Here is a 27,253-nt window from a genome sequence, read left to right on the forward strand (position 1 = left end):
ATTGTCGCTTATCTGTGAGTAACCCCTTAGGCTACAGCCACTGTCTTCAGAAGTATCCCCACATCCATAAAAACTAGATCCATACGCACACACAAAATACTGTACAATTATTTACTTGGATGCACATACTGCTAAGGTTTGTAATGCAAACTGATAACTAGTGTCTCTGAACTGGATTTTTTCACTGAAATCTATATTTGACCGTCAGACCATTTAATAGATTAACAGATTAATAGTAACAGTAATTTTGAACATGACTGGACCCAATAACTTCACGTACATCTGAGACACAACCCACTACCACCAATACATAGTGGAAAATCCCCGACAAGTCAGGTTGTTGTTTCCCCCTAACTAATTGTGCTGAGTCAGTCACGAGAAGCCTGAAACTAGAGCTATGACTGTGCAATATATAGACTGATAACAACAACCTGTTCTGGAGCCTCAGACACATTACGTCTGTAAGAGCTGTACATTTCAGAAATGTATTAGGTAGAGGGGCATAGTCCCTTAGCTAGCTGGAAGGATGGGTTGTTTTTTCTCTAAAAGTAGACTTTTACCATTTCTCTCAAGTATTTTTTCACTGAAGGGGCGCCCTACCTAAAAAGTATCGCAACCTATGTCATGAACTTGTTCTCATTCGGTGTGGGACAAATAACTCACCACAGGATTAATCACTTGAAACATCTACAGGGGCCGCTGAAATTGTCATCAGTAAATTGCATTGGCACTCTGGCCAATTGGGCTGAGGCCTTACTGTTGAGGCATCTATTCTTAAACCTGTCCTTCTGCTAGTAGGGAAAGCAGACTGTTAAAGTAACACTATGCAACAATTTTACACTTTTGGAGGTATGGTTATATAGGCAACTAGTTTTGGTACCATCCTCAAATTTATTTTGATAGCATAAGGTCCTGTGAAGGACAGATAAACACCTGTGTCTTCCCCACTAGCCATCCAAGATATGCCCTATGTAGTTCTGTGTAACGGGCTGGAACCCCCTGCAAAAATAGAAGAAAAGCCTCCACACGCATGACATTGCCAGCTGTACTGCCAAAAGACACCAGTTAGTGTGTTGGCAAGCTTCTATCAGTGTCAGCTGGGCTGTTGGTGGGGTTTGCAAGGTTTTTGCATGACTTTTAGGTACAGGGATGCAAACACATGTATGGTCAAAAAAGAGAGAGGTAATTGAAGCCCTCGCCCCGCGGCAAATATCCATATACTTACATTGCCACCAACCCCCCGACATCCCCGGCCCACCCCTATAGGCACATAGAGTCAAATGAAATTCTGAAAAATCTTCTTCCTCTTCTTCCTGGCCACCTCCTGCAACGTATCCAGGGCCTTCTGTCTGGCTGCATTCATTTTCTTAACATGTTTGAGACGTGTCTGCCTCTCTTTGGCCAGAGCAGTAGTCTTGGCCTTCTCGGCACTTTCACATGTAGCACTGCAACCATACTCCGCCTGCCTCTTCTGCTTTGCCTCCGTCCTCTTCCCTCTGTCGGTCTTGTCCCTTCTCCCTGCAGCCATGTTCTGGCAGAGAGTTTTATCAACTAGCCCCATGTTGATGTCATCTCTTTTAAACATGCCAATGCCAGTCTTGCCCCTAGACCTAGATTTTACAGTCTGCACTGCATCAAAGGTGGAGATCTTCATGTTAGATCTTTTAGTGTCAGTTAGATATTTTAGTGTCAATCACATCTCCCATGAGACTAAAGGAGGACTCTACCAGTGGCCTATGAAAGAAAGAGGGCACCTCTGATAACCTGGCTGAAAGCTGGATATTTCCCCAAACTCATGACATGGGCCTACCACTTCAATATGCAGTCCCCCCAGGATTTCGCGGGCCTTTTTTGTGATAGTTGCGGCCTAAAATTCCTGATTTCGCGGGAGCTTTTCCAAAAAGTTGAGGTATTGTTTAGGTGTTTGTTGCGATGCAAGTGGAAGTTGCCTAGAGTTGCAAATTTCCCTCTTTGTAATTATAATTGAGTTATTTGTTGAAAAATAAGTTATTTGTTGAAAAATAAGTTATTAATAAACAAACATTCATTAAGGAACAAAACCATTGAGAAATGGTCCTCTCAATAACCTTACCAACATGCCAAACAAAAGATTAACGGGACTACAAAAATGTAGCAAAATAGTCTGTTCTGCCCTCTGCTTATTCAGGTCAGCAAATGTATATTGCTTGTATTGTTGTTATGGAAACGAACACAGTATAGTATCGGACTTTTACTTTGACATTACTTCGTCTCGTGGGAATGGCAACAGCTGTTATCTAGAATTATAAAACAATTGGGTTCTATTGAATTATTTAGCTGTTTCTGATTGGACGAGAGACGTTCCATGAGTTGGAATATCCCAGGACATCCCAACTCGGACTTTTCACAGCTAATAATAAATCACTCCGCGATGAAGCACGTTGATACTGTAAGTAGACGAAGGGTTGACTCAAAAACGATCCGCATACGGATGTAATTCTAGAATGTTGATTGGTTAAGATTAGTTACCAGGCAGGAACGGAAAACACCATTTATTTGATTGGCTAATACCAGGACCTCTACTTTTCCCTCTAAACTGCAACGTCGTTTGCCTGACATTTAATGTGGTGTCACGTTTAACGTTGCTGTTCAACATTAATAGCAACTGAATTACACGTGTGTTATCGGCAAACGTTCACGTTGTCATGTTAATCCATTAGTAAACTGAGCATATCGATTGTTAATTCATTATTTAATTCATCATTTTTATTGTTTAACTGAATGGCCGATGTTTGACACGGTCTGATAACTGACATGGCTACGCTAGCTAACTAGCTACTGTACTGTGTTTGGTTAGCTCAAGCTAGCACTCTTACAAACACACATACATACACAACCGATAGGTTTTTGTAAAAAAAATAGTTCATTGGTTAGCTTAAATGACAGTAATTTATGCAAGCTGACTAAGTTTGGAAGACTTGAAAACTTCAAGACCTGAAGACAAAAGCCTCTGTTGAAGTTACCTAAATTTCATCAGCAGATTACACATCCCCCATCCAGCTAAGGTAAGTTGATTTACTTGCATTACAAATAACCTCAGGTAATGTTACAAGTCGCCAACAGCGGGCCTTCCCTTTAGTTGTGCTATATGCTTAGTTACCATGCTATGAAATAGAGGACATTCACTTTTAATTTCGTGACATTTTTCTTACAAGTAACGTTAGCCCACAGTAGCATAGCCTGCTGTCAAACACTTCTGGTCAGTGCGCATGGATGACATTTGGCACGAATCAGTCACGTTAAATGTAGCGATCAGGGATTTAAATCTCCCGGTGCTATTGCAATAGTTTCGATGTTTTTGCTCTTTTTTCACGATGTGTTAATGACATTGTACATTGTAGCATAGCCTGCTGTGGGCAGTGGCAGTGCCTTACCTTACCTGAGGGAAAATAAAGCGCTAGGTTGCGCTGCGCGTGAAAACTTTATGGATGACATTTAGCACGTTAAATGCAGCGATCAGGGATTTAAATCTCATGTTTTTATATACATGTACATTTACAGACATATACATGAACTTTTACAGACTTTCTATGTGTTCACAAAACTAATGCTGTCATGTTCTCTCTCCCTCTTCTCGTTTGTGACAGTGTGCTACGTTGTGTTTTGTGTGTTTGTGAAGTGTAAGTGACATATTGTGTTTATATTTAGACATACTTGAGAGATGGAGAGTTTTGCACGTCTGGACGCTATATTTTATTACCTTGCAAATGGTTCCCACCAACTAGGGAGTAGTAGGATACAGATGTCTTCTGTCGGTAGAGCAGCAAAGCAGTATGTGTTAGATATGGGTAAGTTGTTAATTCAGGTAAGAGACGTCTGGTTGTACGTACCCCTGAGGAGAGGGACAGGGTACTGTATGAGTGCCATGACAGTGCAGCCACTGGAGAGCACCCTGGTGTACAGAAGACTGCACAGAAGGCAGTGCAGAATTTTTATTGGCTGACTTTGAAAAAGGATGTAGAGGATTTGGTTGGTTCCTGTGAGCCATGTCAGAGGCATGACAGAATTAAGACTGTAGCACCTACGCTACACCCTATTAAGGTCCAGGGTCCCTGGCAGGTCATGGGAGCTGATTTAATTGGGCCGCTCAAAACGACATCCAAGGGTTACACCCATATCATAAGTTTTACTGATTTGTTCTCCAAGTGGGTCATGGCTAGGCCTCTGAGAGGCAAGAACGGTCCAAGGGTAGAACTAATGGTGACACAAAGTGTTTTGGCACAGGGTGGTGTCAAAAAGATTATCACTGATATGGGAAGAGAGTTTGTTAATGACTGTAACAAAGCTCTTTTTGAAACCTTTGGGATAGAGCATGCTGTAACTTCAGCCTACCACCCGCAGAGCAATGGGCAAGATGAGCGCTCAAACCAGAACATTAAGCGCCATCTTGCAAAGTACGGTAATGAGGAGCAGAATGACTGGGACGTCTATCTGCAACACGCTGTTTATTCGATAAACACCTCGAAGCAGCGTTCCACAAAGGTGAGCCCAATGAAGAGACGCTGCAGAGGAGGGCAGACTCACTTGCCAAAGTTCATGCCAAGGTTCAGGAGAACATTGCAATTGCCCAGGGTAGACAGAAATTGCAGTTTGAAACCCAGCAGAGGCGTAATGTTAAATGCTTTGATGTCAAGGAGGGCGATGAGGTCCTCTTGGCAGAACAAGAAAGCGGTGAAGTTAGGAAATGCGATGAATGAACGTTGGGCTGGACCGTTTAAGGTGGAGTCCATGACAGCCAAAGGAGTGTCCAGATTGGAACGGATGGTGAATGTCCTTTACGGTTCCCAAGTGCGGCGTGCAATCTGTCAGCGCACACCTGGGGTTGCAGGTTGTTTTTACTGTTTTTTGTAAGGGGACAGGTAAGTTTGGTTCTCTCTCCATTTTCCACTTTAAATGTATGTTATATGTATACCATGTTCTATGTATGTCCCTGTGAAGTTTGTATGTCTGTCACATATGTCTGTTATACACATTTGTTATTTAAAAGTATCTAAGCATCCTTTTCTTTTTCATTAACCTTGTCTTGTCTTGTCCTGTCTCACTAACCCTAACCCATAACCTGTACCTCGACGTGGTGAGTGGGCTTTCAACTAAACTGATCTTGCTTTGAATGGTGTTAGTAATTATGTTTTTAAAACAAGTATATGCTTTGCAGTATATTTCCACAGGTCTACTGAATGGAACACATCAAGACTCAATTAATTTAGACTGACCACAGCATACAAGACACTGCACCTATCTCCCTGCAATCACCCGACACTGAATGTCTTGCATCAAAAAAAAAAAAACATACACTGTCATAGTTTTTTCAATGTTTGCTATTGAATTGTATTTAAATTCGTTCAGATGTTGTTTATCATGTGTGTGCATATACATCTGCACCCTAGTGTAATTACAGCACTTGGTTTGGAAAATGTATTTATTGCTAGCTCTACTGATGGCTGTAATGTGTAAGTACTCAGCTGTCAGTCAAAGTTCAGAGCAGTTATGTGTCACTGTCAAGATTATGTCACTAAATAAATAGATTGGTTTCAAAGACGTTAATTGGGAACCTTTTTTAGAACCTAGTTTCTATCACCAAGGTTTTCTATACCTCTGTAAAACTGTTGACTGGTTGTAACTAACATTACAAACACATTGCAAGGAAGGTTGCTCTTTTCTTCGCAAACATATTTTTTGTTTGCCAATCTCGGAAACTGATTTCAATAACCTGTAGTATGCATAGGAGTTCAGGGGGCTTAGCATTTCTAGGTTGCTGCATTGATGTGCTATATTGTTTTGGATATATTTTGCATTTGCGCATAGTGTTACAGACAGTTAGTGTAGCAACTTCGTGACATGAGGAGTAGACGTTCAAGGTAAGAGACGTGTTTATTAATTAAACCCGATGCGACCAAGATACGATGTCAACAGGTTGACTACCAGGCTAAGCTAACGCATCGTTTAGCTACGTTAGCTTGCTGCTATGTATTTTCCACGGTGGAAAAGTTCGGTGAACAAGTCGGTTGTGTGTTTAGCCGTATGACTTCGTAAAAATTCGGCTAACAAAACAGTTGAGTATTAAAACGTATAACTTCACAGAATTAAAATAAACAAAATAAAACGATCGTTTAAAAGTCAGGCAAACGACGTTGCAGCTCAGCGAAAAAAATAGAGGTCCTGCTATTAGCCAGTTCCTGCCTGGTAACTAATCCTAACCAATCAACATTCTAGAATTACATCCGTATGCGGATCGTTTTTGAGTCAACCCATCGTCTACTTACAGATACAATTAAGCGATAACCGTTAATTCAATGTTCCAAAAGACGTTGACAATGGAACTATTTTTTTGTTGCGGAGAAACAATGGCGAAATAAAAAAAAAATTGACTCAATAACTTCGTGTTTAAATGTTAATTGGTTGACTATAAAATTGTTTTATAAAAGCAATATAGTACGAGTGCCTCCGGCCTCGTGGCTACGGCTAACACCACCCGTGGGAATATCCCTTACCTACCCCACTCGCACTCGTACTATATTGCTTAAACATAGTTATGCTATGTTATGCTAAACACGTAGTGAGAACAGTACATAGGCTTTACTTATCCACAACGAAGTGCACTTGTTGGTATTACAAAAGGACCACCAGTAAGACTGAGATGTATGAGTATCTCAGCCTTCACATAAAACGAAAGGGAAAAAAAACAGCCAGTGTCACTGATCTGTCTCGTCGTCTGACGTCATGCCTGCCTTTCTGCCGTTCTCATTCTATGCTCATCAATCGGTTTTGCTATCCTTGTTGATTTATTTTATCTGTATAGGTGTTTATGTTGTTCAATTTCATATATTAATTTAAAGTCGTCCAATTTCATTTACCTTATCTTCAAACAGAAAGTAACGTTACATCTCCATTGCAACAGCTTTTGAGGGTTTGGGAAATAATCGCTGCTGAAGCAAAGTTTTGGCCAAGTTCATGGTGGCTACATCTGAATCTGTGCTGATAGTTGCTGTTGTGTCCCTTTACGTTATTATTTTGACCTGCCAGTTGAATAGGATACATTCAAATACGTAATGACGAAGTACACCTCAATCACACTGACATCTCATATGTTTAAGATTGACTGAACTTCATAACATAGGCTGCTGGACTGCACGTAAGAGGTGCATGGCTGCAACGAAACCTGTCCTAGCCTAATTAAATTCAAGAAAAACATAAACATACTGTCAATTTCTCATTTCACGTGATCACTTCTTTGTATTTATTTGGCAGTCCACGAACCACGTGGTCGGTCAGCAAATGTGACTTCCGTTGGTGTAGCTCTCTTTTCATACGGCTCTTGTGCGCATAACTGAAATCTCTGGAATTCTTAGCTTCACAACAAAATGGGAAAGAAAGTGATCCTCATATCAGTCATTATTGCAGCATTTTCAGCATTCCTTGGCGAACGCCTAATGACCATACGGTAGGGAAAATATGTAAAACTAAAATGAATTCATTATTATGTTGAAATATCATGCGTTAGACCTATACTTTGCAATGTACTGCCAGCCTGCATCGTTGTTGCAAAAAGTTGTAACCTTGGAAAACGATTGCCTGCGAACTTTAATAAAGTGGAGGAATGTTTTGACTACGGAAAGTGTCTCTTTCTAACAGTTTAGTGAAGTTGAAGTTAATTTGGAAAGTTGTTTATCCTAGCAGCACGACAGCACAGTCTCCTTACTGATTTGAAGAGTTATCGCTAACTTGACTTGCAACTTCTGTGTTTTGATGTTGCGTGCATTATCTCTCCGTTGTTGTCCAAAATCTCTAAATACTGTATGTGGTAAACTGAATGGAAATGCAATGGTTTGTATCTCTACCAACATCAAGAGGTTGAAAGGAGAGACACAATGTTGTGACGGCCTCTTGGCATATCAAAAAGTTATTTCCATCATATATTCCATTTATACTCATTGTAACATGAGAGTATTTTACAATTCCTGTCAGGAGGTTGTGGCTGTTGCCCGATAAGACTGTGCACGACTCATTTCTTGGTATTTTGCACTAGTTTGAAACCCTTTAATCCCAGGAGCATTCCTTCTCCCTAGCCTCTGGCAAGGAGGCTATAGTGTTTTGAGCAAATGTTTCAAACTCGGCTGTTTCAGCACCACCTGAGGTATGTCAGAAAGGACAGAGAAGCAGTTGTAACATGTTTAGATATCCAACCACCTGGAACCTGTATGTACCGGTTGTCTTATTTTACAGGAAGAGATGTCATGCTACTAGGGAGCTAATCCCAAACCACCTCCCAAACTGTAAACATATCAAAGGCCTTGGTATGTACAGACTATTATTGTTAGGTGTGATTGCTTAATATCAAAACTTTGTACAATCTTTGTATAACCAAAGGAAAGATTATTCCAGAAGTTCAAAATTTATATTTTGCTTTTTATCAGAATATGGATCAGAAGATATCACAATGCTTCCTGGTGGACTGGCACTCATCAGCACTGTAAGTTGCAGAGTGACTGTGGTGCTCAACATTCCATTTATGTATTCTCATGAGCTACAAAAGAGGAAATGTTGGGAGGAAATGGTTCGCCTTTCAAGTTTTGGTGATGGGCCAGTGAGCTTCAAGTTATATTTTATATGAGATTAAAGAAGAGTTGGCGCATTTGAGAATGCTGTATAGTTTTATGTGTGAAACCTGTCCTGGGCCTTATTATCAACATAGAGAGTGAAGTTTATTTTACTTGTTTTATTTGCACATTTACAAAAACGACAAACCAAAAACAGTCCTTCATATCCTCAGGGTCTGAAATATCCAGGCATGCCGTCATTCTCAGATGGCCCTGGGAAAATCTACCTCCTGGATATAGAATCGGACCGAAAGAGGCCTGTGGAACTACGCATGGGAAGAGGCTTTGACCTTGAGTCATTCAATCCCCATGGAATCAGTGTGTACACCGATGCTGGTATGATTCTTTCTTGACCAAACTGACTGATTTACCTTTTTGCCTTGCTATGTGTTTACCTTTCTATGTGATGGTGGTAGCAAAGTTACTGTAGTAGGATAAATCCCTAGATACCCAGAAGAAAGCTATGAAATGTAATCATAACTGCAGGCATACTAACACACAGCTCCACTTAATGTTCCCCTCCTTACACAGATGGTGCCATACACCTCTTCGTTGTCAATCATCCTCAGTCTCAAAGCCAGGTGGAAATATTTCGATTCCTGGAGGAAGAAAATACCCTTGAGTATCTGAAAACGATAAAGCATGAACTCTTGCACAGGTAAAGGGTATGTCAGGTGAAAACTTGTTATACTCTATAATGTCGTATTATACTCTATTATGTCAGCCTTGGCCCAAACTGCTTACTTCACCTGTGCGTGGCGGCTACCTCGCTGAACTGTTGTGGTTCGCACGCCTGTGTGTGTGTCCGCACCGCCACTGTTGCTGGTATGATGTCAACATAACCATCAACGGAACTTTTTACTGTCTATTTTTGCTGAGAACCACTCGTTTTGTGTGAAAATATAGGCTCCACGGCAAATTTCTAGATTACGCACCGCTGCATTGAGGCTCGAGCAGGCTGTGTGGCTGCTGTAACTTGTTAACATGGCGCCAAAATGAAAGGCAAGAGGTTCCGTGACCGTCACACACAGGTTAGGTGAGTGGTGTGGCACGGGTCTTGGACTTTTAGTGGATCTAAACTGACTGACCAATACACTCCCTCTTATCCATCTCTTGCAGTGTGAACGATATCGTGGCTTTGGGAGCGGAGAGTTTTTATGCCACAAATGATAACTACTTTTCCAACGGGATTCTGAAAATGTTAGGATTATTCCTTTCCCTCCCCTGGTGTACCGTCGTGTACTACAGCCCTGAAGAAGTTAAAGTTGTGGCAGAAGGTTTTTACATGGCAAATGGCATCAACGTTTCTCCTGATAAAAAGTATGTGTTCAAACATTTGTATATTATTTGTGTATCATTTGTGTATGTTGTTACTAGTGCTATCTGTTGCAAGGTGGTTACTAATATTGGTCGTCTTCTTGCAGGCACATATATGTGGCGGATATTCTCGACAGCAAAGTTCATGTGATGGAGAGACAGGACAGCAATGATTTAATACCTGTAAAGGTGAAGTGGTGGGCTGGACATCTGGCATTTTGTGTTTAGATATGAGAAGGAAAAATCTACACTGTTGTATCCTTCCCAGACCAATCAATCAATCAATTAATTTGATCAAGAGGGACAGTGTACATTCATGAACATTAAAATGTAAATGCACCCAATTATAGCCAAAAGGTTAGTTTCCATTGGCAGTCCCCCTGCCAGAGTGAAAAAGTCTATACAACTTAAAAAAAGGCATTACCGTATATACGGCTCATGATTGTGGGGTTAAAGATCTTTTAACTCCTTTTAATTCCAGCAACCAGTTACTGAGAGTGACCACAGAGAGTATTTTTAACATTCATCTCTACTCGATTGATCTATTGACTTGAGGCACAGTTATAATGAAAGCTAATTGATGTCATGTGTATGTTGATTATTTTCTCCTCGAGGAAAATTTGTCATAAATGACACATGTAACATGTAAGAAAGGTGATACAAATGCATCTACTAAATCAAGCAGTTTGGATGTGTACATACAGCCATTCTGGGAAGTTTTGGAATAATTATTAATTAAGAGTAGAAATATCAACATTTTAACAGTGTTTTCTTTTGTTTGTTTTAAAGTTTGTGGATGTGGGATCACTTGTTGATAATATTGAAGTTGATCCTGAGACGGGTGACTTGTGGGGTTGGGATGTCATCCCAACGCCTGGAAAGCTTTTCTGAATGATATAGAGGACCCACCAGGTTCAGAGGTAAGAGCTACTGACTTAATTGGCCTTATTAAGAAAGTAACTTTAAGGGGGTGGGTTTTCAAAACATCTGTTTTTATAACTATGGTAAAGCCTGGTTTGTTGGTGAAAAAAGCTGTGTTTTGTGTCAAATATTTGTTTGGTGTATAGCAAGTCTGACTGGGTTCTATATATGTGCTTAATTTTTGACTGAACCATATGTTTTTTTCTTGTTGAAACTTAGCTGTTGTCTTTTGGCCTTTTATTATTTTAAACCAGGTTATTAAGATTGAGAACATCCTTTCGGACCAGCCAACTGTGAACCAGGTCTTTATGGATGATGGGAGTGTGATCATTGGTTCCTCTGTAGCGACTCTCTATGGAGGAAAAGTCCTCATCGGTTCAGTCTATCACAGAGCCCTCTGCTGTGATCTCAAGTAGTTACTGAAGTTTGGTTCTTCTCACTTGACAGCCGAAGAAGCTAATGAACATAATTATGTCCATAATTCATCACATAATTCGTGCACAGAACCAGCACAGTGTCTGGTCAAGGTGTGAAGAGATGTATGTTTGAGCTTTCATGTTGCACTTGAACATAAAAACCTGTTGGACTCACCACTGTTACCGTCTTAAGTAGCTTGTTTACACTTTCAGGTGCTACTCTATTCAACATGGGTTGTTTGTAAGGTGTGATCAGTTATTTAGACTACTTTGGTGTTTTTACATGTTATATGTGGCACACATTTGGTCATATCCAATAAATTGTTCTGTTTGTTGGAGGGTGTTCTGCTTCACTGTCTGTACAATTAAAATTGTGTTGTTAGGGTCTGTTTAATCGTTTGATTATTAATGTCATATGACCTTCGTTTTGTAATGATGGACCATTGCCTAAAATGGGTAGGCTACGTGTCGCATCACGTTATATCCTATGAGCGAAGGGTAAAGTGCAATCATGGGGTGGTTGATGGTGGTGTCTACAATTGTTCTGGCGTTTGCGGTGTTTGTTGGACAGCGATTTTATGCACTAAAGTTAGTAACCTACTTCATATATTCTTTACCTCAACCTAACGTTCGTTTTAAACTGTGTTATGAGTAAAATAAACGCTGACAGTAGATTTAGCCTACGTGTTTGTGTAATCCGCCTCCTGAAGTAGACCAACAAACGGACAGGAAGTAGCCTAAAGCGCGTTAGTTAATATTTAAGTTAGTGTTTAAAGGGACGACGCTAAACTATTTATTTGTCAATATATGGCGATTTTACTCAATTCTACAATACATTTGAGCATAATGGGAAAAGTAAAACTAAGCGATAACACCTTGTGCATGACCTGAACTTATTTCCCCTTGCAGTCACTTAACACTTGCAAATCGTGAACTCACACGAAACCACCTTCCCAGATGTAGACTGCTTCAGGACATAGGTAAGCGAACAGGTGCAGTACCTGTCCTGACTACGATAGGAGTGCTGCAGCAGGTAGTACGGGCATTGTCCTTAACTTGTCAAGGTGATATTCAATCCATTGGGGTTCAGTAGGGTAAATGCAGAGCAGAGTTTATCACAAATAAGCACCCCATATTTAATCATTTCTTAGTGAGAAGACTTTGCAGAAATTTGTTTAAAAAGTTCTCGTGCTTTTTTTCCACATTTACAGAATTTGGAGCAGAGGACATCACTATCCTTAGAGACGGACTAGCCATTCTCAGCACAGTAGGTCAACGCATTTCATCAGAGGGTTGTCAAAATATATTCTTTAAAAAGTTTTTTTTTTTTTTTTTACTGGATAGGTTATCTGATTATTATCAGTCTAAAATGCAAACAATTAACCACTTACTTACCTGACTTGTTCAATACATTACAAACAGACCACATTAACCCTTGCAAATGCATATATCATGTAAGAAAGTTCATAGAAATGCATCTTCTTAAGCAATGTGGATATGTAGTAAATACATGTTGTATGTATGGTTCAGTACTTGATTTGTAACTCATTCTGCAGATTAGTGACTAGGCATAAGTGATGTGATTGGGTATTTTGATTAAGATATGTTTTATTTAAAGTTGTTTAAAGAGCAGTGATAAGCAACAGTAGCACTTTTTGGAAAATGTTTACTGTATAAACTATATCTCTGTGTCAAAAGTCTTCCCCCGCTACAAAGACTTACTCTTACTCAAGCCTCTTACAGTTGAAGAACATTCTTCCACATCAGTGAACATAATCCTTGACGTTGAAGCTTAGTGCTTCTTCAAGTTTATTTCCTGATACAGTCACCCTGATACAGTACACTCTGCATGTACCCTCACATAGGGATTGAAGTATCCAGGATTGCCATCCTATTCTGATGACCCTGGGAAGATTTATACCTTGGACATGCTAGATCCTAGCCTGACACCTGTGCCTCTTCACATCGAAGGAGACTTTGACCAGAAATCTTTCAACCCACATGGCATCAGTGCCTTCACTGACGAAAATGGTATGACGGTGTTTGTTCAAAGCCGATGGAAACACATGGTCTACGTTGCCTTTTGCAAGGGAATAGTACTTACATTTCAAGGAAAAGACTTATATTTCAATGACTAACTGCTAAAACTTAGTATGGTTTACATAATTCTTACTCCGCATGGGAAAGATTTGGAGGGCTTAGAAGAATTAGAAATGCGTTTGCAATGTTTTACTCTTGGAAAAGCTTTCAGAAAATCTTACCACCTTCATGATTCAACAAGCTTTGTATGTTCTGTACCTTAATGTTCATATGCCTTATAAACTGTAAGGTTAATATAATCAGTTCAATGTTCTTAGAATATTGTATGAATCTTTAATCGGTCCCACTTTCATATCATATATATATATTTGATATTTTTCTTTTAGATAGGTCTATATACTTATTTGTTGTGAATCATCCGTACCATGAGAGCCAGGTGGAGATTTTCCAATTCCTTGAAGAGAAGAACTCCATTGTGCACCTCAAGACCATTAAACACGATCTTCTCCATCAGTAAGAGCTCCTGAAGAGTCGTCGCTAAAATTATTTTACATTAATATTGCATTCACTGCTGTCCTTTCACATATCCTTCGTTCTCTTTTCTCCTCTTACAGTGTAAATGACATTGTTGCTGTTGGAACGGATAGCTTCTATGCTACCAATGATCGGTACAGCAGTCACGATGCTGTGGGGTTCCTGGTGACCATCTTTGGCCTAGCGTGGTGTGATGTTGTGTACTATAGCCCAGCCAAGGTGGAGGTTGTGGCCAAGGGCTTCTATTCAGCCAATGGTATCAACATTTCCCCAGATCACAGGTTAGTCCTTACAGCTCATACAGCTCTTTGTGGTGTTACTGTTGTTTGTGATTTTGCTGCGGTCTTTGGATAGCCAGATATCTGTATTGTTTGTTTTTGTATCACTGTGTCATAGTTTCACTTGATATTAATTCATGAATGGTACCATGGCATGTATAACAGGGCATTTTATTCTAAATCAGTTCACCAGTGTTTTGAAAAGAAGTCTCGGTAATGTTACATATACATTCTGTATTCATTGTATTCACACCGTGGAAAAACATTTCATTTCAGTATAAATACCCATTGAGAGTGCATCATACCGGCAAGTTCAGCAGTTCCTGGTTTGGGGAGTTATGGGTACTGACTGTTTGAGTGTTCTTTAGTATAGTTTTCTCCTAAAGTGTGAAATGTTACTGGACCAGGGTAGGTTACTTTGCGCAGTAGAACACTGCAAGCTGGCAGTGGGTCAGCTACTTCGCTAAATAAGTTATGTTTTGGCGGTAACACTGTCAGTGGATGTTTCAGAACATCAGGTGCATTCCATGACTCGCTGCCGGACATCTCTGCCAGTGGCCATTGGCCTTTAGACACAGACAACGACACGGTGGGACTGGGGACCATGCTGTCACAGATAGTAGACGGGGGAGAGAAAGTAGTGGCATACTACAGCCGGGCCCTGGACAGACAGGAGCAAAACTAGTATGTCACTAGACGTGAGATGCTGGCAGTGGTTGCAGGAGTGAAACACTTCTGCCCATACTTGTACAGTCGGCACTTACATCTCAGCTCTCTGACCATGCATCTGCACAGTGGCTGTTTGGCTTTCTTGAACCAGAGGGCTAGATCGCCCCGGTGGCTGGAGATTCTGCAGGGACTTAACTTCAGTGTAGACTCACTTTCACACCTCCCGTGTGGTGACTCATATCGCCACTGCTGTCGGGCTGAGAAAAGGACAGCGAGAGAGAGAGAGAGACGAGTGATGGCGCCCCAGTCGAGCACACAGCCCAAGTCAGTGCTCTCCGACACCTGGCAAGTGATCTCCGGGCGTCTCCCACACTGACCTGCTAGCAGCCCAGCAGTCCAACAAGTCTGGGTGTGGAAACAATGATGCGCAACAGCCAACCAGGCAACAGCTGACTCCAGACGCCACTGCTGTGAGGCAGCTGGAGGCACAGCGGGACTACCTCGAGCTGCTTGACTCACTGCTGTGTCGTAAATAGACGGACTCTCGGAAAGGCAGATTGTGGTCCCAGGACCGATGCGGGGCACAGTGTTACGCCTCTTCCATGGGACTACTGGGGCCGGCCGCTATGGCGTTAACGAGACACTAGGACGTCCCCAGAAAGAGACACTAGGACGTCCCCAGACAGAGACACAAGGACGTCCCCAGAGAGAGACACTAGGACGTCTCCAGAGAGAGACACTAGGACGCCCCCAGAGAGAGATTGTGTCGGGGGTGCTGCCGCAGAGATGTGGCCGCATTCTGCATCAGATATCAGATGTGATGTGTGCACTGCTAAAAACCAACAGACAGGTCACAGGCTCTTCCCCAGCAGGTCTTCAGTTGGTCCCCCATGGAGCGCGTGGCCATCAACGTCCTTGATCAGATTCAAGAAACTGTTGTACTGATGTACTCACAGCAATGAACTGTTTTAAGGAAGTGGCCCGAGGCATATGCAATTTCCTCACCAGAGACGGCTGGAAGGCCTGTTTTCATAATGTGAGGTCCCGGAGTCCTTGCACAGTGACCAGGGAAGACATGTTGAGGTGAACCACAATGCTTCGTTTGGATGGTCAGAGTGTCCCAGATTGTTCCTTTACCCTAATCTGGGGGGCATGTGTCCTAACCCATCATGAGTATGAAGGGGGGGGGGGGGGGTCAACTGTCGTGCCTTCTGGAGGTGTCGTGGGCTTAATTCAGTGACACACTGACGAAGGTGCCCACTTGACAATCGCATTAAAACTTGCATGAAGTTATCTTTGTTGTTGTTGTCAAGTATTGTTAAGCATTGGTATGATGGTTGTGGTACACTTTGTTGTATGAATACTTGCATGTGACAGTTAGACTTGTGAATTTGCCATCTTTTCCTGTGTACATCTAAAAATGTCCTACATTTGTCAATTATTTTTTCACCATTTCAGGTACTTGTATGTGTCTGATATCTTCAAGCATGCAATTGAAGTCTTGGAAATACAGAAACGAGATTTGTTAGTCCCCGTTAAGGTAAGGGAGGTATAATATACTCCTCCTCCCTCATAACTTACTTTTGCCTACATAGTTCCTGGTGTGCAATGTTGATCACAAATCATATTAATCTTAATTTGTCACATATTAAAAAGTGAGTAACTCGTCCACCCCCCCAGTCTGTCGGTGTGGGTTCACTTTGTGACAACATTGAAGTGGATGCTGATACAGGTGACTTATGGCTGGGGTGTCACCCAAATGGGGCCAAATTTGCCTTTAATGATCCTAAGGATCCCCCTGGATCTGAGGTTAGTACATGGTGTGTGTTAAATGTTGAAATGTGTGTATATATACTGTATATATATATGTGTATGTTGTTCCAGGTGATTAAGATTAAGAACATCCACTCTGACCAGCCAATTGTAAGGCAAGTGTATGCAGACGATGGGAGTGTGATCATCGGATCTTCTGTGGCAGCCAGATATGGAGGAAAGCTCCTCATTGGGACTGTCTATCAACGAGCCCTCTGCTGCGACCTCAGATAGTCTGTGTGGTTATTCCTCCAGATGCATTAAATGTGAAGCTGCCAAATTTAAATGCTTGAGAATGGTGCTGGTAGTGGCAAAGTAAGGGTTGAGTTTATGATCCCCCTTCTGTTCAATGTCATTTTTTTTTTTTTCAGTTTTCCCTTAAAAGACCACTAGAGGGCAGTCACTCCATTTAGCTTTCTTAGATGTGCCATCTAAGGTTTACTTACCAAATAAAGTTGAAATGCTTACATGTTATGTTGTTGGACATACCTACCAATTATTCCTTCAGGGTCTGGCCTTGGTCTAAGAAAATACCATATTTTGTTCCTGTGTAATCTGTTCTGTCACAAAACTTCAAAAACATTCCTTTATAATATGTGGCCCACTTACGGACACCCACTGTGATTTGTTAAATCGGTGCGTAAATCTGTCACTGGTAAATCTATGGTCTATTGTTAGTCCAGACAGGTTGAGGCATAGCCTGCTGGGGTGTGAGATGTTGAGTGGGTGGGTTCCCAAATTAACACAATACAATACTCTGTGATGAAGATGGTGGAACCGGTGTCAACAGACAGTCAGATGTGTTCTGGTAATGTCTGTCAGCTATAGCCTCAACGAGGGCAAACCGTTTAAGAATCAGGACAGGGAGACAAGTGAGGCGCTGGCAATGTAAACAGACAGCCATGTTCAGGCAGCACACACACACACACACACACACACAGCACAGTTATTCAAAAGCTCAGTGGGGGTGTTTGGGCTTCACTGGTGACAATACTTCAGCAGAAAGAAGGTGAAGTGATATATTCTGGAAAGTGAATCTTTAAATCACTATGACAAAATGCTGTTAGATGAAACAGAAAACAAATAATAGACATTCCATAACAGTAGTCGTCTAGTTTTTAATTAAATTAAGTGTCAGAACAGTACCGAATAGTGTTGAATACTTATTTTGGTGTCTTGTGAAATGCAGCTAATTTGCTGAACGTCTCTGCAATCGCAAAATGTTGACCTCACTCTGCCCCTGGCCGTCAATCCAGAACAGTGTCTTCGCTCGGCACTTGAGTTATGTGGATTTAGCCGGGGGGGGGGGGTGAAAGGACTGCTAGGCCATCACAGAACACTTTGTCCAATTACTATCAGAGAAACAAGGTCAGGGCAGCAGGGATGGAATCCCAGCCAGGAAAATTGTGTTGAAACGGTCCAGGGGTTTTAACAGCAAGATGCCTCGGGCAGATCTCCACTGTAGTTATCACAACAGAGAGATAAAATGTTCCAACATGACTCCCTCAACGACAAACCCAAAGTGTGAGTACAAAGAGTGCAAGGACAAGGGAAAGGGTGAAGGGTGCAAGGGGCCTGTGTAGGCCTCCCTCTTTAAGTCTGTTGGCTGTAATCATAGACAAAGTCATAGGTGCTCGGCTCCTTCGGAACCGGGGGCGGGGCATCTGGAATCTGGATGTTTTCGAGGTCCAGCAGGCGTAGCTTCATCTCCATGGAGACGAGAGTTTCCATGTCAGATTTGGTGAGTTCGCTGGTCATCTCTTTGCCCAGCAAGGCGTTTAGGCCATCCGTCCAAATGCAGTACTGAAGGAACAAGATATTCAGAACACGTAAATATGCACCTTAAAATAAACGAAGTAAGTAAGACCTCCTATTAGATTTCAAGGCTTTGACCTGTTCACTGTTCAAATACGAAGAATCCCATCTGGGGCCTGTTGGGATAAGAACCAGGGGCCCAAAACTTAGGGGGGGCGGCGGGTAGTTACAAAACACGAGATTTTAAATTCTGCCAAATCAATTGTACCATTATTGTAATTAAGAAGGCACTCCCCCCTGGATCTAAATCATTGCAGTGGTAGTACCCCCAACCACCTGTTCCCAATACACAGAGTGCCCTCAGGTATTCTCTGGCCAAGGGGTGCTATGGAGCTCTCATCAGGTATTCTCTGGCCAAGGGCTACTAGGGAGCGCCCCCTGTGCTTCAGAAGAGGGGCTCATCTGTTATTCTTTTGTAAGTAGCAGCATCTATATTCATAAAACACACCCACACTCTCTCTCATACAACTCTCACCTCATGCTTGTCTGGCGCCACAAAGTTCAGGCTTGCCTCTGACTCATAGAGGACAGAGAACGCCAGCTCCTGCACCTCCTGAAACTCAATGAAACACTTGCATCAGCTCCTGCTTTCATACGACAACAACTGCTTGTAATGCAACCCCCCCCCCACACACACGAACACACAAACACACTCCATCACTTGTCACCCCCAGTCTCCATTTGCACATCTCTTGTTAAGTTTGCGCCACAGCAGATGGCCTATATGTCACAATTTCACATGTCCACCGGCAGCTCCCACCGGGGAGACAGTAGGGCATATTGTGGTGTGGCTGGCAATATAAACTAACCAATCATATCAGCTCCTGACATGATAAGGAAAGTGGACTCTTGAGAGATTATGTGGAGCTGTGAGTGCACGACTGAATTTCTTCTTAACAAGAACAGTGGTTCTCAAAACAGAACAAGAAACGTATTGTTTGTGTTTTATGTTTGGTTTACCGAATTGGATTTTTTTTTACAGAAAAATCATGAACTGTGAGTGAATTTTCCACCCGAATACCAGGGCATCACTCGTGACTGGGTTGCCATCATTCTGGCTGGGCGAGCTAATCTGGCTAATGGTTTAAGTGCCGTTTGTTTGTGTGCTGTGAGACCCAGCTGAGGCTCTGTTTGTGGTGTGATCTCTGAGTCATGCGCTCAGCCTGGGCTCAAAGCTACAGCTGAGTTGCAGCCATAAAAACTGCAACCTAACCCGCTCCTCCTGACGCCAACAGACAGACTGAGGGGCCAAAGAACCTAACCTGCTCCTCCTGATGCCAACAGTCAGACTGAGGGGCCAAAGAACCTAACCTGCTCCTCCTGACGCCAACAGACAGACTGAGGGGCCGAAGAACCTAACCCACTCCTCCTGACACCGACCGTCAGACTGAGGGGCCGAAGGACATAATTCCTGTGCGTGTATTATTTATACAGTGGAACAGGATGCAGCAGGCAAAGTACAGTACAGTACAGTACAGCAGTACAAGCAGGCAAACAAACTGTTTCAAACGTTTTAGTTTATTTGTTGGTTGCCAGTGGGACACATGAATGCACAAAGTTTCAGCAGTGAGAGAGTGCATGATTGGTTTGAAAGATGGCTCACCTTGTTTTGCTTGAGCGCCCCTTTCTCCTTCATGTGTGGACAATCCTTCCCTGTGAGCACAGCCTTGATATCTGAAATGTTCACTGCGGATGTGGCAGGGCAGGATCAAACAATACAAATGACTTGTGATAATGTTGAATGTGAATAATGTTACTAATAAAAAATATAATGTTAATATTAAATGTTTAATAAATTGCAACTGGGACAGTGATTAATTAGTTGATTATTAATGTGACAGCTTGAAATAGTCATTATTTTTTAGAGCAGCCAGGTGCATAGTTTTCAGATGTAATACAAACTGTGCTCATTACTTGTTCGACATACGTTATTGGCAGTATTGTCAAATCTTGATTGACGTAGGACTTTTTGCTGCCAAATCCAATCGGCACAACTGCTTTTAGAAACCACATTGCCTGATTAAATTCAAAATCAATCATCGTTTCCACTTCTCCATTCTAAGGTCAATGTGTGGAATTGGCAGAAGAGCTTACGTTTCTCCTGTAGGGAGTCATGGGGTATTTGTCCCTGCGTGTTCTCGTCCACGTCGCCATAGTGGAGAACTTTGTGGTTGGGAGACAGACGGCAGTACCAGAACTTGTCTGCTGAGAGAGAGGGAGAAGTGAGTTACTGCTTCCCCAGAGGTTTGTTTTCATTTGTATGCTTGTGTGAATGTATCATACTTCATGGTGAATATTCATAGCAGTAATACAGTGTGTGTGTGTGTGTGTGTGTGTGTGTGTGTGTGTGTGTGTGTGTGTGTGTGTGTGTGTGTGTGTGTGTGTGTGTGTGTGTATGTGTGTGTGTGTGTGTGTGTGTGTGTGTGTGTGTGTGTGTGTGTGTGTGTGTGTGTGTGTGTCATGGAATCTGACTCATGGCAAAGCACAAAACGGGTCAGGCTTCCTAGCCACCAGTTTCCTCTGAATCAGTTGATATGACTAGCTGGCCTTAATTATACACATTCCTGCACCATCTACAGAGTAAATTAATGAAGTCTTTAAAAGCATAGTCACCTGAGCTAGCTGATTAAGCCTCTGTCCACTAACATTATAGGAGTCCCTGAGGTAAAACCTTCTAGTGAATGGAAAAAGTGCTGTGTGCATACACACACACACACACAGAGCATATTCAAAACATGCTCAACCTTGGGATCAGAAATTTCCACTCGTGTCCAAAACTATGATATCCACTGCTATGGCTGAATGATTCAAAATTCGTTTCTAGTGGTAGGGTGATGCAAGGTCTAAATACCTAATCCTGCACTGTCCTACATACAGGAAGATGAAAGAAATGGCAACACAAAAGCAAATGTTGCTTCCCTGCGTGGCCTACAAGCTGGGGTTAAGCATCACTGCACAAACAGATTATCTTCCCAGGTCACGACCAACAATCCACCCTCTTCAAAGTCTTTGGTAAACGAGTTGATTTTATAATTGAATAGAAGTCATAGTTAACCATCTGCAATATTATCAGCATCTGTAACTATCCACGTGCGCCTGACCTCAGATCTGTTATCACAACTGAATCACAATAAAATAATATTATAACATCTACACATCTCAGCTCAGAGTCTTGTTGTCTCAGCCCGCCGTGCTTCTTCTTTTTAATCTTGAGTGACATTCAGGTGCTTATGTAGGGGCCACTGGTGACTGGTCTGAGTGAGCGGTCGGTCCTACCCTGTCGCCTGCGAGCGCTGATCTTGCGGAAGCAGATGCCCTCGCACAGGCGGTGCAGCCGCTGCTGTTTGATCAGCTCTGTCACCTCTGGCTGGATCCTCTCCCGCAGCTCCCTGTAATAAAACACACACACACACACACACACACACACACACAGAGAGCTCACCTTTACTGATAGAAGGCAGTGCCTCAACAAGCTGCCACACAGTGTTCTCCCATTCTGCCCTCACATAAACCATCTAGAGGTTTGATCACCTAACGTAAAGCAGCAAGCTGACGATGAACAAAATGGGATGGGGGGTAATGATGGCAATCATACTAAAAGAGGAAGTTGGCAATGGATGTCATTCTAAATGATGTTTCTGCTATAGGAGAGCAAATTAAAGAGGTGAAATGAGACTGGGAGCCCGGGAACAGACTATTCCTCTTGTCTGTTATGATCAGTTGGTGTGGTGCTCTTTCACCTTAAACAAACAGTGCACCCTATTAACTGGCTGAATGGAACTGTGCAATGATCTAAAGGCATAAATGCAATGAGATGTCAATCAATATATCCCTGCACTGAATAGCATTACTTTTGGAGTAAGGCTAAAATCATATTAGAGGTTACATTTGCTTCAGATTAATATGGTCAGAAAATCGGATAATAAAAAAACAATCCTAGCAACGTTCATCTGTGGCCCCTTTTCAGATCTCTGTCTGACCCATGGTTATGTGTTTCCTGTTAGAGCTGTCTGACCCATGTTAATGTGTTTCCTGTTAGAGCTGTCTGACCCATGGTTATGTGTTTCCTGTGTGAGCTGTCTGACCCATGTTAATGTGTTTCCTGTTAGAGCTGTCTGACCCATGTTAATGTGTTTCCTGTTAGAGCTGTCTGACCCATGGTTATGTGTTTCCTGTTAGAGCTGTCTGACCCATGTTAATGTGTTTCCTGTTAGAGCTGTCTGACCCATGTTAATGTGTTTCCTGTTAGAGCTGTCTGACCCATGGTTATGTGTTTCCTGTTAGAGCTGTCTGACCCATGGTTATGTGTTTCCTGTGTGAGCTGTCTGATTAGAAATGTATCTGATATAATTCACACTTCCTCTCCAGAGGCACAAAAAGGGAGCAACTGAGCTCATGGAGATTGGGCAAGACGTCCAGTTCAGTTAACACTCCAGGAGATGCTCTCACTTGAGCGATAAATGATTGAGGATTGTTTTGAGATAAATACACATCATGCACAGGAGAGCAATGCCCGTTTTTACTGCAGGCAGATACGGACCACGTGAAAATAATAATTTAAATAAAACGCAAGGCAAAAACAATCTGTGCAAAAAAAAAAAATCATATTTGAGTGTTGATTAAGCCTGTGATGTGAATGTAACTTTCACTGCTCGGGGAATGAAATGTTAATAAGTTGATAAAAATACTCTTAGCACATAGTGTGGAGCTCATAGGCTCTTAGGTTTGCTCACGTGAGTGGCCGAGACTGATGGTCATCTGAGTTCATCCTCTCCGACTTCAGGGAGGGGCGATGCCCGCCCCCGAGCCGCTCCTCTGGGTTGGGCGGGACACTGGTGGCTTGCATGATCTGCTCTGTCTTCACCATCGGCACCTGTGGAAATGCGTTCAGATGCATTCATGCTGTTGAAATACTCCCAGAAAATCTATTCATTGTCGGTTTCTTTTACGCGGTCATTTGCGTTTTGTTATCAGAATAGGATAGAATAGAAAAGCATAGAAAAGCCTTTGTTGTCATTGTATGTGCATACAACGAAATTTGGAAAACACCAAACTGCAGAGCAAGGAGCCGCTGCGTCCATCTTACATCAGTTGTGAATCTCCATACAATACGTAAAGATATATCTTCTTCTTCTGCTAATGATTCAGGTACACCATGCAATGCCTATCTGCAAGGTAGCAATATCAGAAACAGTGAAATAGATTGTATCCCTAAGAGAGTACTTTTTAATATAGGAAAAAAAAACTTTCGTTTCAGAGATGAAGGTAGACAAGAACAGGGTGATGGTGTGTTTTTATTGTCTCACTAATTTCCCATGACAGTCCAATTACTCTTTAAATGCAAAGCACTTTTCCCTCAGAGAGAAACCAACCCTTTCCAATGCATTTTACCTGTCAAATGTATTTTTCTATCTGTCTAATATCCTGCACTTCACACCACAAACACCGGTGACCCAGATCTCAGTAACTCTGGAACAATCCCTGGAGATTGTAGGGACGCCGACACAGAGAGACCAAGCGGGCGCAGCTGGGGGGGGGGGGGCGCAGCTAAGGGGGGGCGCAGCTGGGGGGGCGCCCGGGCTGCATTTCATGACCTTTGTCAGGCAAGTGGATTGAAAGGGATATTTGGGATTAAGCCACCGCCAGGCCCTGTCAGCCACTGTGATAATGCGCTAGCCCCGGTGGATAAACATGCTCGGGGGGGGGGGGGGTGAGCATGCTGACATCGTTGATATGGGGGGGGGGGGGGGCAGTCCAGGAGCAATCACTGTAATGGTCAATAAACAGGCGGCAATCAAATACGCGGCGCAGCTCTGACACAAAATATTATTTGTAACGCCTGTTCTAGAGAATGAAGGAATTTCTTTTTTTTGTAGTGTTTAACTGCTTTTGTGAAGTCAACTGGGGCATGATCTTTCTGTCTGTGTGTTCAGGACATGAATCTCATTTTACGGCTTTAATTAACAATAAGACTAACACAAGGTCGTGCTTTTAGTTTAATCACTTGTGAAGGGTGCATTTGCTGTGTGTTGAGGTTGTTAATGAGAGCGAAGAAAAGGACAAAACCATGTGGTAGTGATTCAAGCCATCTATTTCCTCCTTATAATCAATGCAACTACAGGCTATTCTTTTTTGTCCCATCCAAGTACAGCCCATACTATGTCATCATTCCGACTCCTTCTGATCCCTCGAAACATATGATTCCTGCAGTCTGTCCACTACAGATTGCAGGGCGTCAAAATAAGGTTTCTGTTGCCAAGCACAGCCAGAAATGACAGGGAAAATAACATCCTACTGTTTTAGATCCAGAGTGGTGCCATGAGGTGTTCAGCCATGAGTAAATGTGCGATGTTCGGATGTTCTCCGCTGCGTCCCCCCCCTGTGGTGCTGAGGTGTGTGGTGCTGAGGTGTGTGGTTTGAGAGAGCAGGGGTGTCCCGGGTGCTGAGGTGAGTCTCCACACCCCGTTGCCTCTATCCTTCATACACTACTTCACCTGTCATGGCAAACCCAGCCTCTAAGTCAAGGCAGCATCTTTTATGGATGAATCCATTAAATTGTGAGTGAAACCATTCGTGGCATGTGAATTTATAGTGTTGAGTTATCAGGCAATGTCACCAGAAATCACATAAAACTAGAAAAAAAAACAGCCCCTTCAAAGCATTCTGAGCTAACTAGAGGTGGTCTTTAGTGAACCAGGGATGAATTTAGTAGATTTTAGGGCAAATCACTTTTTTTTGGTAAATCCATGTTCAGACACCTATCATTGCCCCCGGGCCATCTGATTGCATTAATGTTCCAACTAACCCTAACCCATTGGCTTCCAGGCAGCATCCCTCCTGGTGAATCCATCTGATTTTCTGACGGAGGACCCGGGGACAGTCTCCCCACCCCTCTAAGAAAATTAAATGTCAAGGGAATTGCCATGTGGCCTCTCAGAGAATTTCTTGCGAATTACAGAAAATGTTCTCCTTTCAAGTGTGCGCCTCAGCCTGTCGACACCGATTAGACTGATAGAGCCTCCGACCCCAATGCGTTTCACCAGTGCTGTTATGCTATCTTTAGACAGACAACACTTGTCCTGTCATTGATTAAATTGACTAGCATTTTCATAGTTGGCTGGTAAGAGATTAGGCAGCTGTATAGATGAATCCAAGTGCTCTGTTGTCAAGTTGATCGATCAATACAGTGCCTAGCATCCCAGACAGCATCCCCCAGGAGTTTCCCAATATGTCTCTGGCACAGTGGGAGTTGAGTGGGAGTATTTTTAGCTTGTCAGTGTTGCTTCTTGCCTTATATTTTCATGCACAGTATCAGTTAGGGCTCTTGCCAGTATTAAACAAATGCCCTATCAACTGTTTACATTCGGAAAAATCAGTGAGAGAATGGAATTCACCCCTAGATACATTTATCTTAAAATTCAGAATGTGTGTAATTGGTTCCCATAAATGTGGCTCACCTTATCTTAGTAAGAACAGGAAAAAAGTCATCCTCGTATGCAACCAAACTTCACTTCAGAATCTAAAGGTAAAGCCCAAGGTGACAAGTGTTAATATCACTATCGTTCCTGTGTTCAATAATTTACATAGAATCATCTACCAAAACCCATGTGTACATATTTATTGTCTCATAGGTGTTATTTCAGTGAGAATTCTACTATACAAGTCAGAGACGATACATCAAATCATACCTAAATATATTTGCCATTTGTTATGGTATACATAGGATAGGCTGTTAGAAAAGACAAAATATGTAATGTATACAATATACAACTGTTCACTACTATAATGCAAATATGATACATACATACATACAACTATAAATAAATGTTTTTATGTAGCTGTGATATCACATAATACTCTTTTCCAATCATTGAGTATTTGAGCTGCAGAGCATTCCCTTTGTTTACACCTAAATACATCCCCCTTCCTTTTAGCCTTTGTACTCACATCTGAGTGTCACAGCCATGTCTTCCCTCTCCCGTGTGTGTGCTGAGCAGGACGAGCGGACTGAGCGTGTTGTCTTTTGAGGCAGTGAGCAAGGCAGCAGATGGTCCCGGAAAAAAAGAAAAGGAAGGGGGATAGAGAGAAAGAGAGAGAGAGTGAGAGAATGAGAGAGAAAGAGACAGAGAGAGAGGGGGGAAAAAGTGAGCGGAGAGGGGAAACTAGGCTCATTCATGTGCGAAGGAGAGCATCTCCCCTCTCAGCAGCGCTTCTGAACACACCACTCGGCTCCCCGTCATAAGCATGCAGCCGTATGCTTGTGTTTATGCCCGTCTCTGGCTCCCATTGGACAGAGGCCTGCGAGGCGGCGGCCAATGAACAGCTGGGAGTGGTCACGTGAGGCGGGCCGCTGGGGAGAGGAGAGGACAGGAGAGGGGAGGGGAGGGGAGGAGAAGGGAGGGGAGGGGAGGAGAGGAGAAGGGAGGAGAGAGGCTGAGCGGGGTGGGGGATGGTGACGGTGATGAGGAGAGTGAGGGATGATGGCTCAGGGGCCTGGCCGTCTGCCTAAGCACAGGAGCCATGGCACTGTCTGTCTGCTCACTGAGGGTGTGGAGAGAGGCCATTTTTTTTTTTCCTGACGGGGCCAACAGAACGCTTGCGACTGTGTCCTTTTCTTGATAGGAGAGAAGGGGATGGATGCAGACGTGCACAAAACTGCAACCCCTCACAGAGGCACACCCACACACACACACAAGCATACAGAAGAGGGGAGGGAGATAGGAGGAGACATTATTATACAGACTGAGGAAACAGGTGTAGACACACACTCACACACACACATGCATACCCTCACACACACACATGCATACCCTCA

The 27,253-nt window shown here is 42.7% G+C and overlaps 3 protein-coding genes across 5 annotated transcripts; 2 read left to right on the forward strand and 1 right to left on the reverse strand.

The window, feature by feature from the left end:
• The first annotated feature begins 7,275 nt into the window (after positions 1–7,275).
• Positions 7,276–11,626, forward strand: LOC105891814 (serum paraoxonase/arylesterase 2-like). Its single transcript, XM_012817990.3, is given in 10 exon segments — positions 7,276–7,480; positions 8,263–8,333; positions 8,454–8,509; positions 8,810–8,972; positions 9,168–9,294; positions 9,756–9,956; positions 10,061–10,142; positions 10,743–10,805; positions 10,808–10,873; positions 11,129–11,626. Coding segments are annotated over 10 exon segments (1,071 nt in total). The 5' UTR covers positions 7,276–7,400; the 3' UTR covers positions 11,291–11,626.
• Positions 11,627–11,716: 90 nt separating this feature from the next.
• On the forward strand, positions 11,717–17,097 carry LOC105891813 (serum paraoxonase/arylesterase 2-like). 2 transcript variants are annotated; one of them, XM_012817989.3, is made up of 9 exons: positions 11,717–11,878; positions 12,200–12,270; positions 12,502–12,557; positions 13,156–13,321; positions 13,717–13,843; positions 13,945–14,145; positions 16,270–16,351; positions 16,492–16,620; positions 16,696–17,097. In XM_012817989.3, the coding sequence occupies exons 1-9, from the start codon at positions 11,802–11,804 to the stop codon at positions 16,855–16,857; spliced, it is 1,071 nt and encodes a 356-aa protein (XP_012673443.1). In that variant the 5' UTR covers positions 11,717–11,801; the 3' UTR covers positions 16,858–17,097. The 2 variants fall into 2 exon arrangements, with proteins under 2 accessions (XP_012673443.1, XP_031431752.1); XM_031575892.2 differs by lacking the exon at positions 16,492–16,620.
• A 624-nt stretch (positions 17,098–17,721) lies between these two features.
• si:dkey-56f14.7 (engulfment and cell motility protein 1) lies at positions 17,722–27,201 on the reverse strand. 2 transcript variants are annotated; one of them, XM_031575893.2, is made up of 8 exons: positions 26,386–27,201; positions 25,896–25,957; positions 23,172–23,311; positions 21,715–21,827; positions 20,533–20,643; positions 20,042–20,124; positions 18,914–18,991; positions 17,722–18,426 (listed from the first exon to the last, which is right to left on the reverse strand). In XM_031575893.2, the coding sequence occupies exons 3-8, from the start codon at positions 23,303–23,305 to the stop codon at positions 18,217–18,219; spliced, it is 729 nt and encodes a 242-aa protein (XP_031431753.1). In that variant the 5' UTR covers positions 23,306–23,311; positions 25,896–25,957; positions 26,386–27,201; the 3' UTR covers positions 17,722–18,216. The 2 variants fall into 2 exon arrangements, with proteins under 2 accessions (XP_031431753.1, XP_012673390.2); XM_012817936.3 differs by having other exon boundaries at positions 20,533–20,640; positions 26,386–27,199.
• Between the last annotated feature and the right edge of the window lie 52 nt (positions 27,202–27,253).

Source organism: Clupea harengus, chromosome 11 (genome assembly GCF_900700415.2).
Source record: "Clupea harengus chromosome 11, Ch_v2.0.2, whole genome shotgun sequence".
NCBI lineage: Eukaryota > Metazoa > Chordata > Actinopteri > Clupeiformes > Clupeidae > Clupea > Clupea harengus.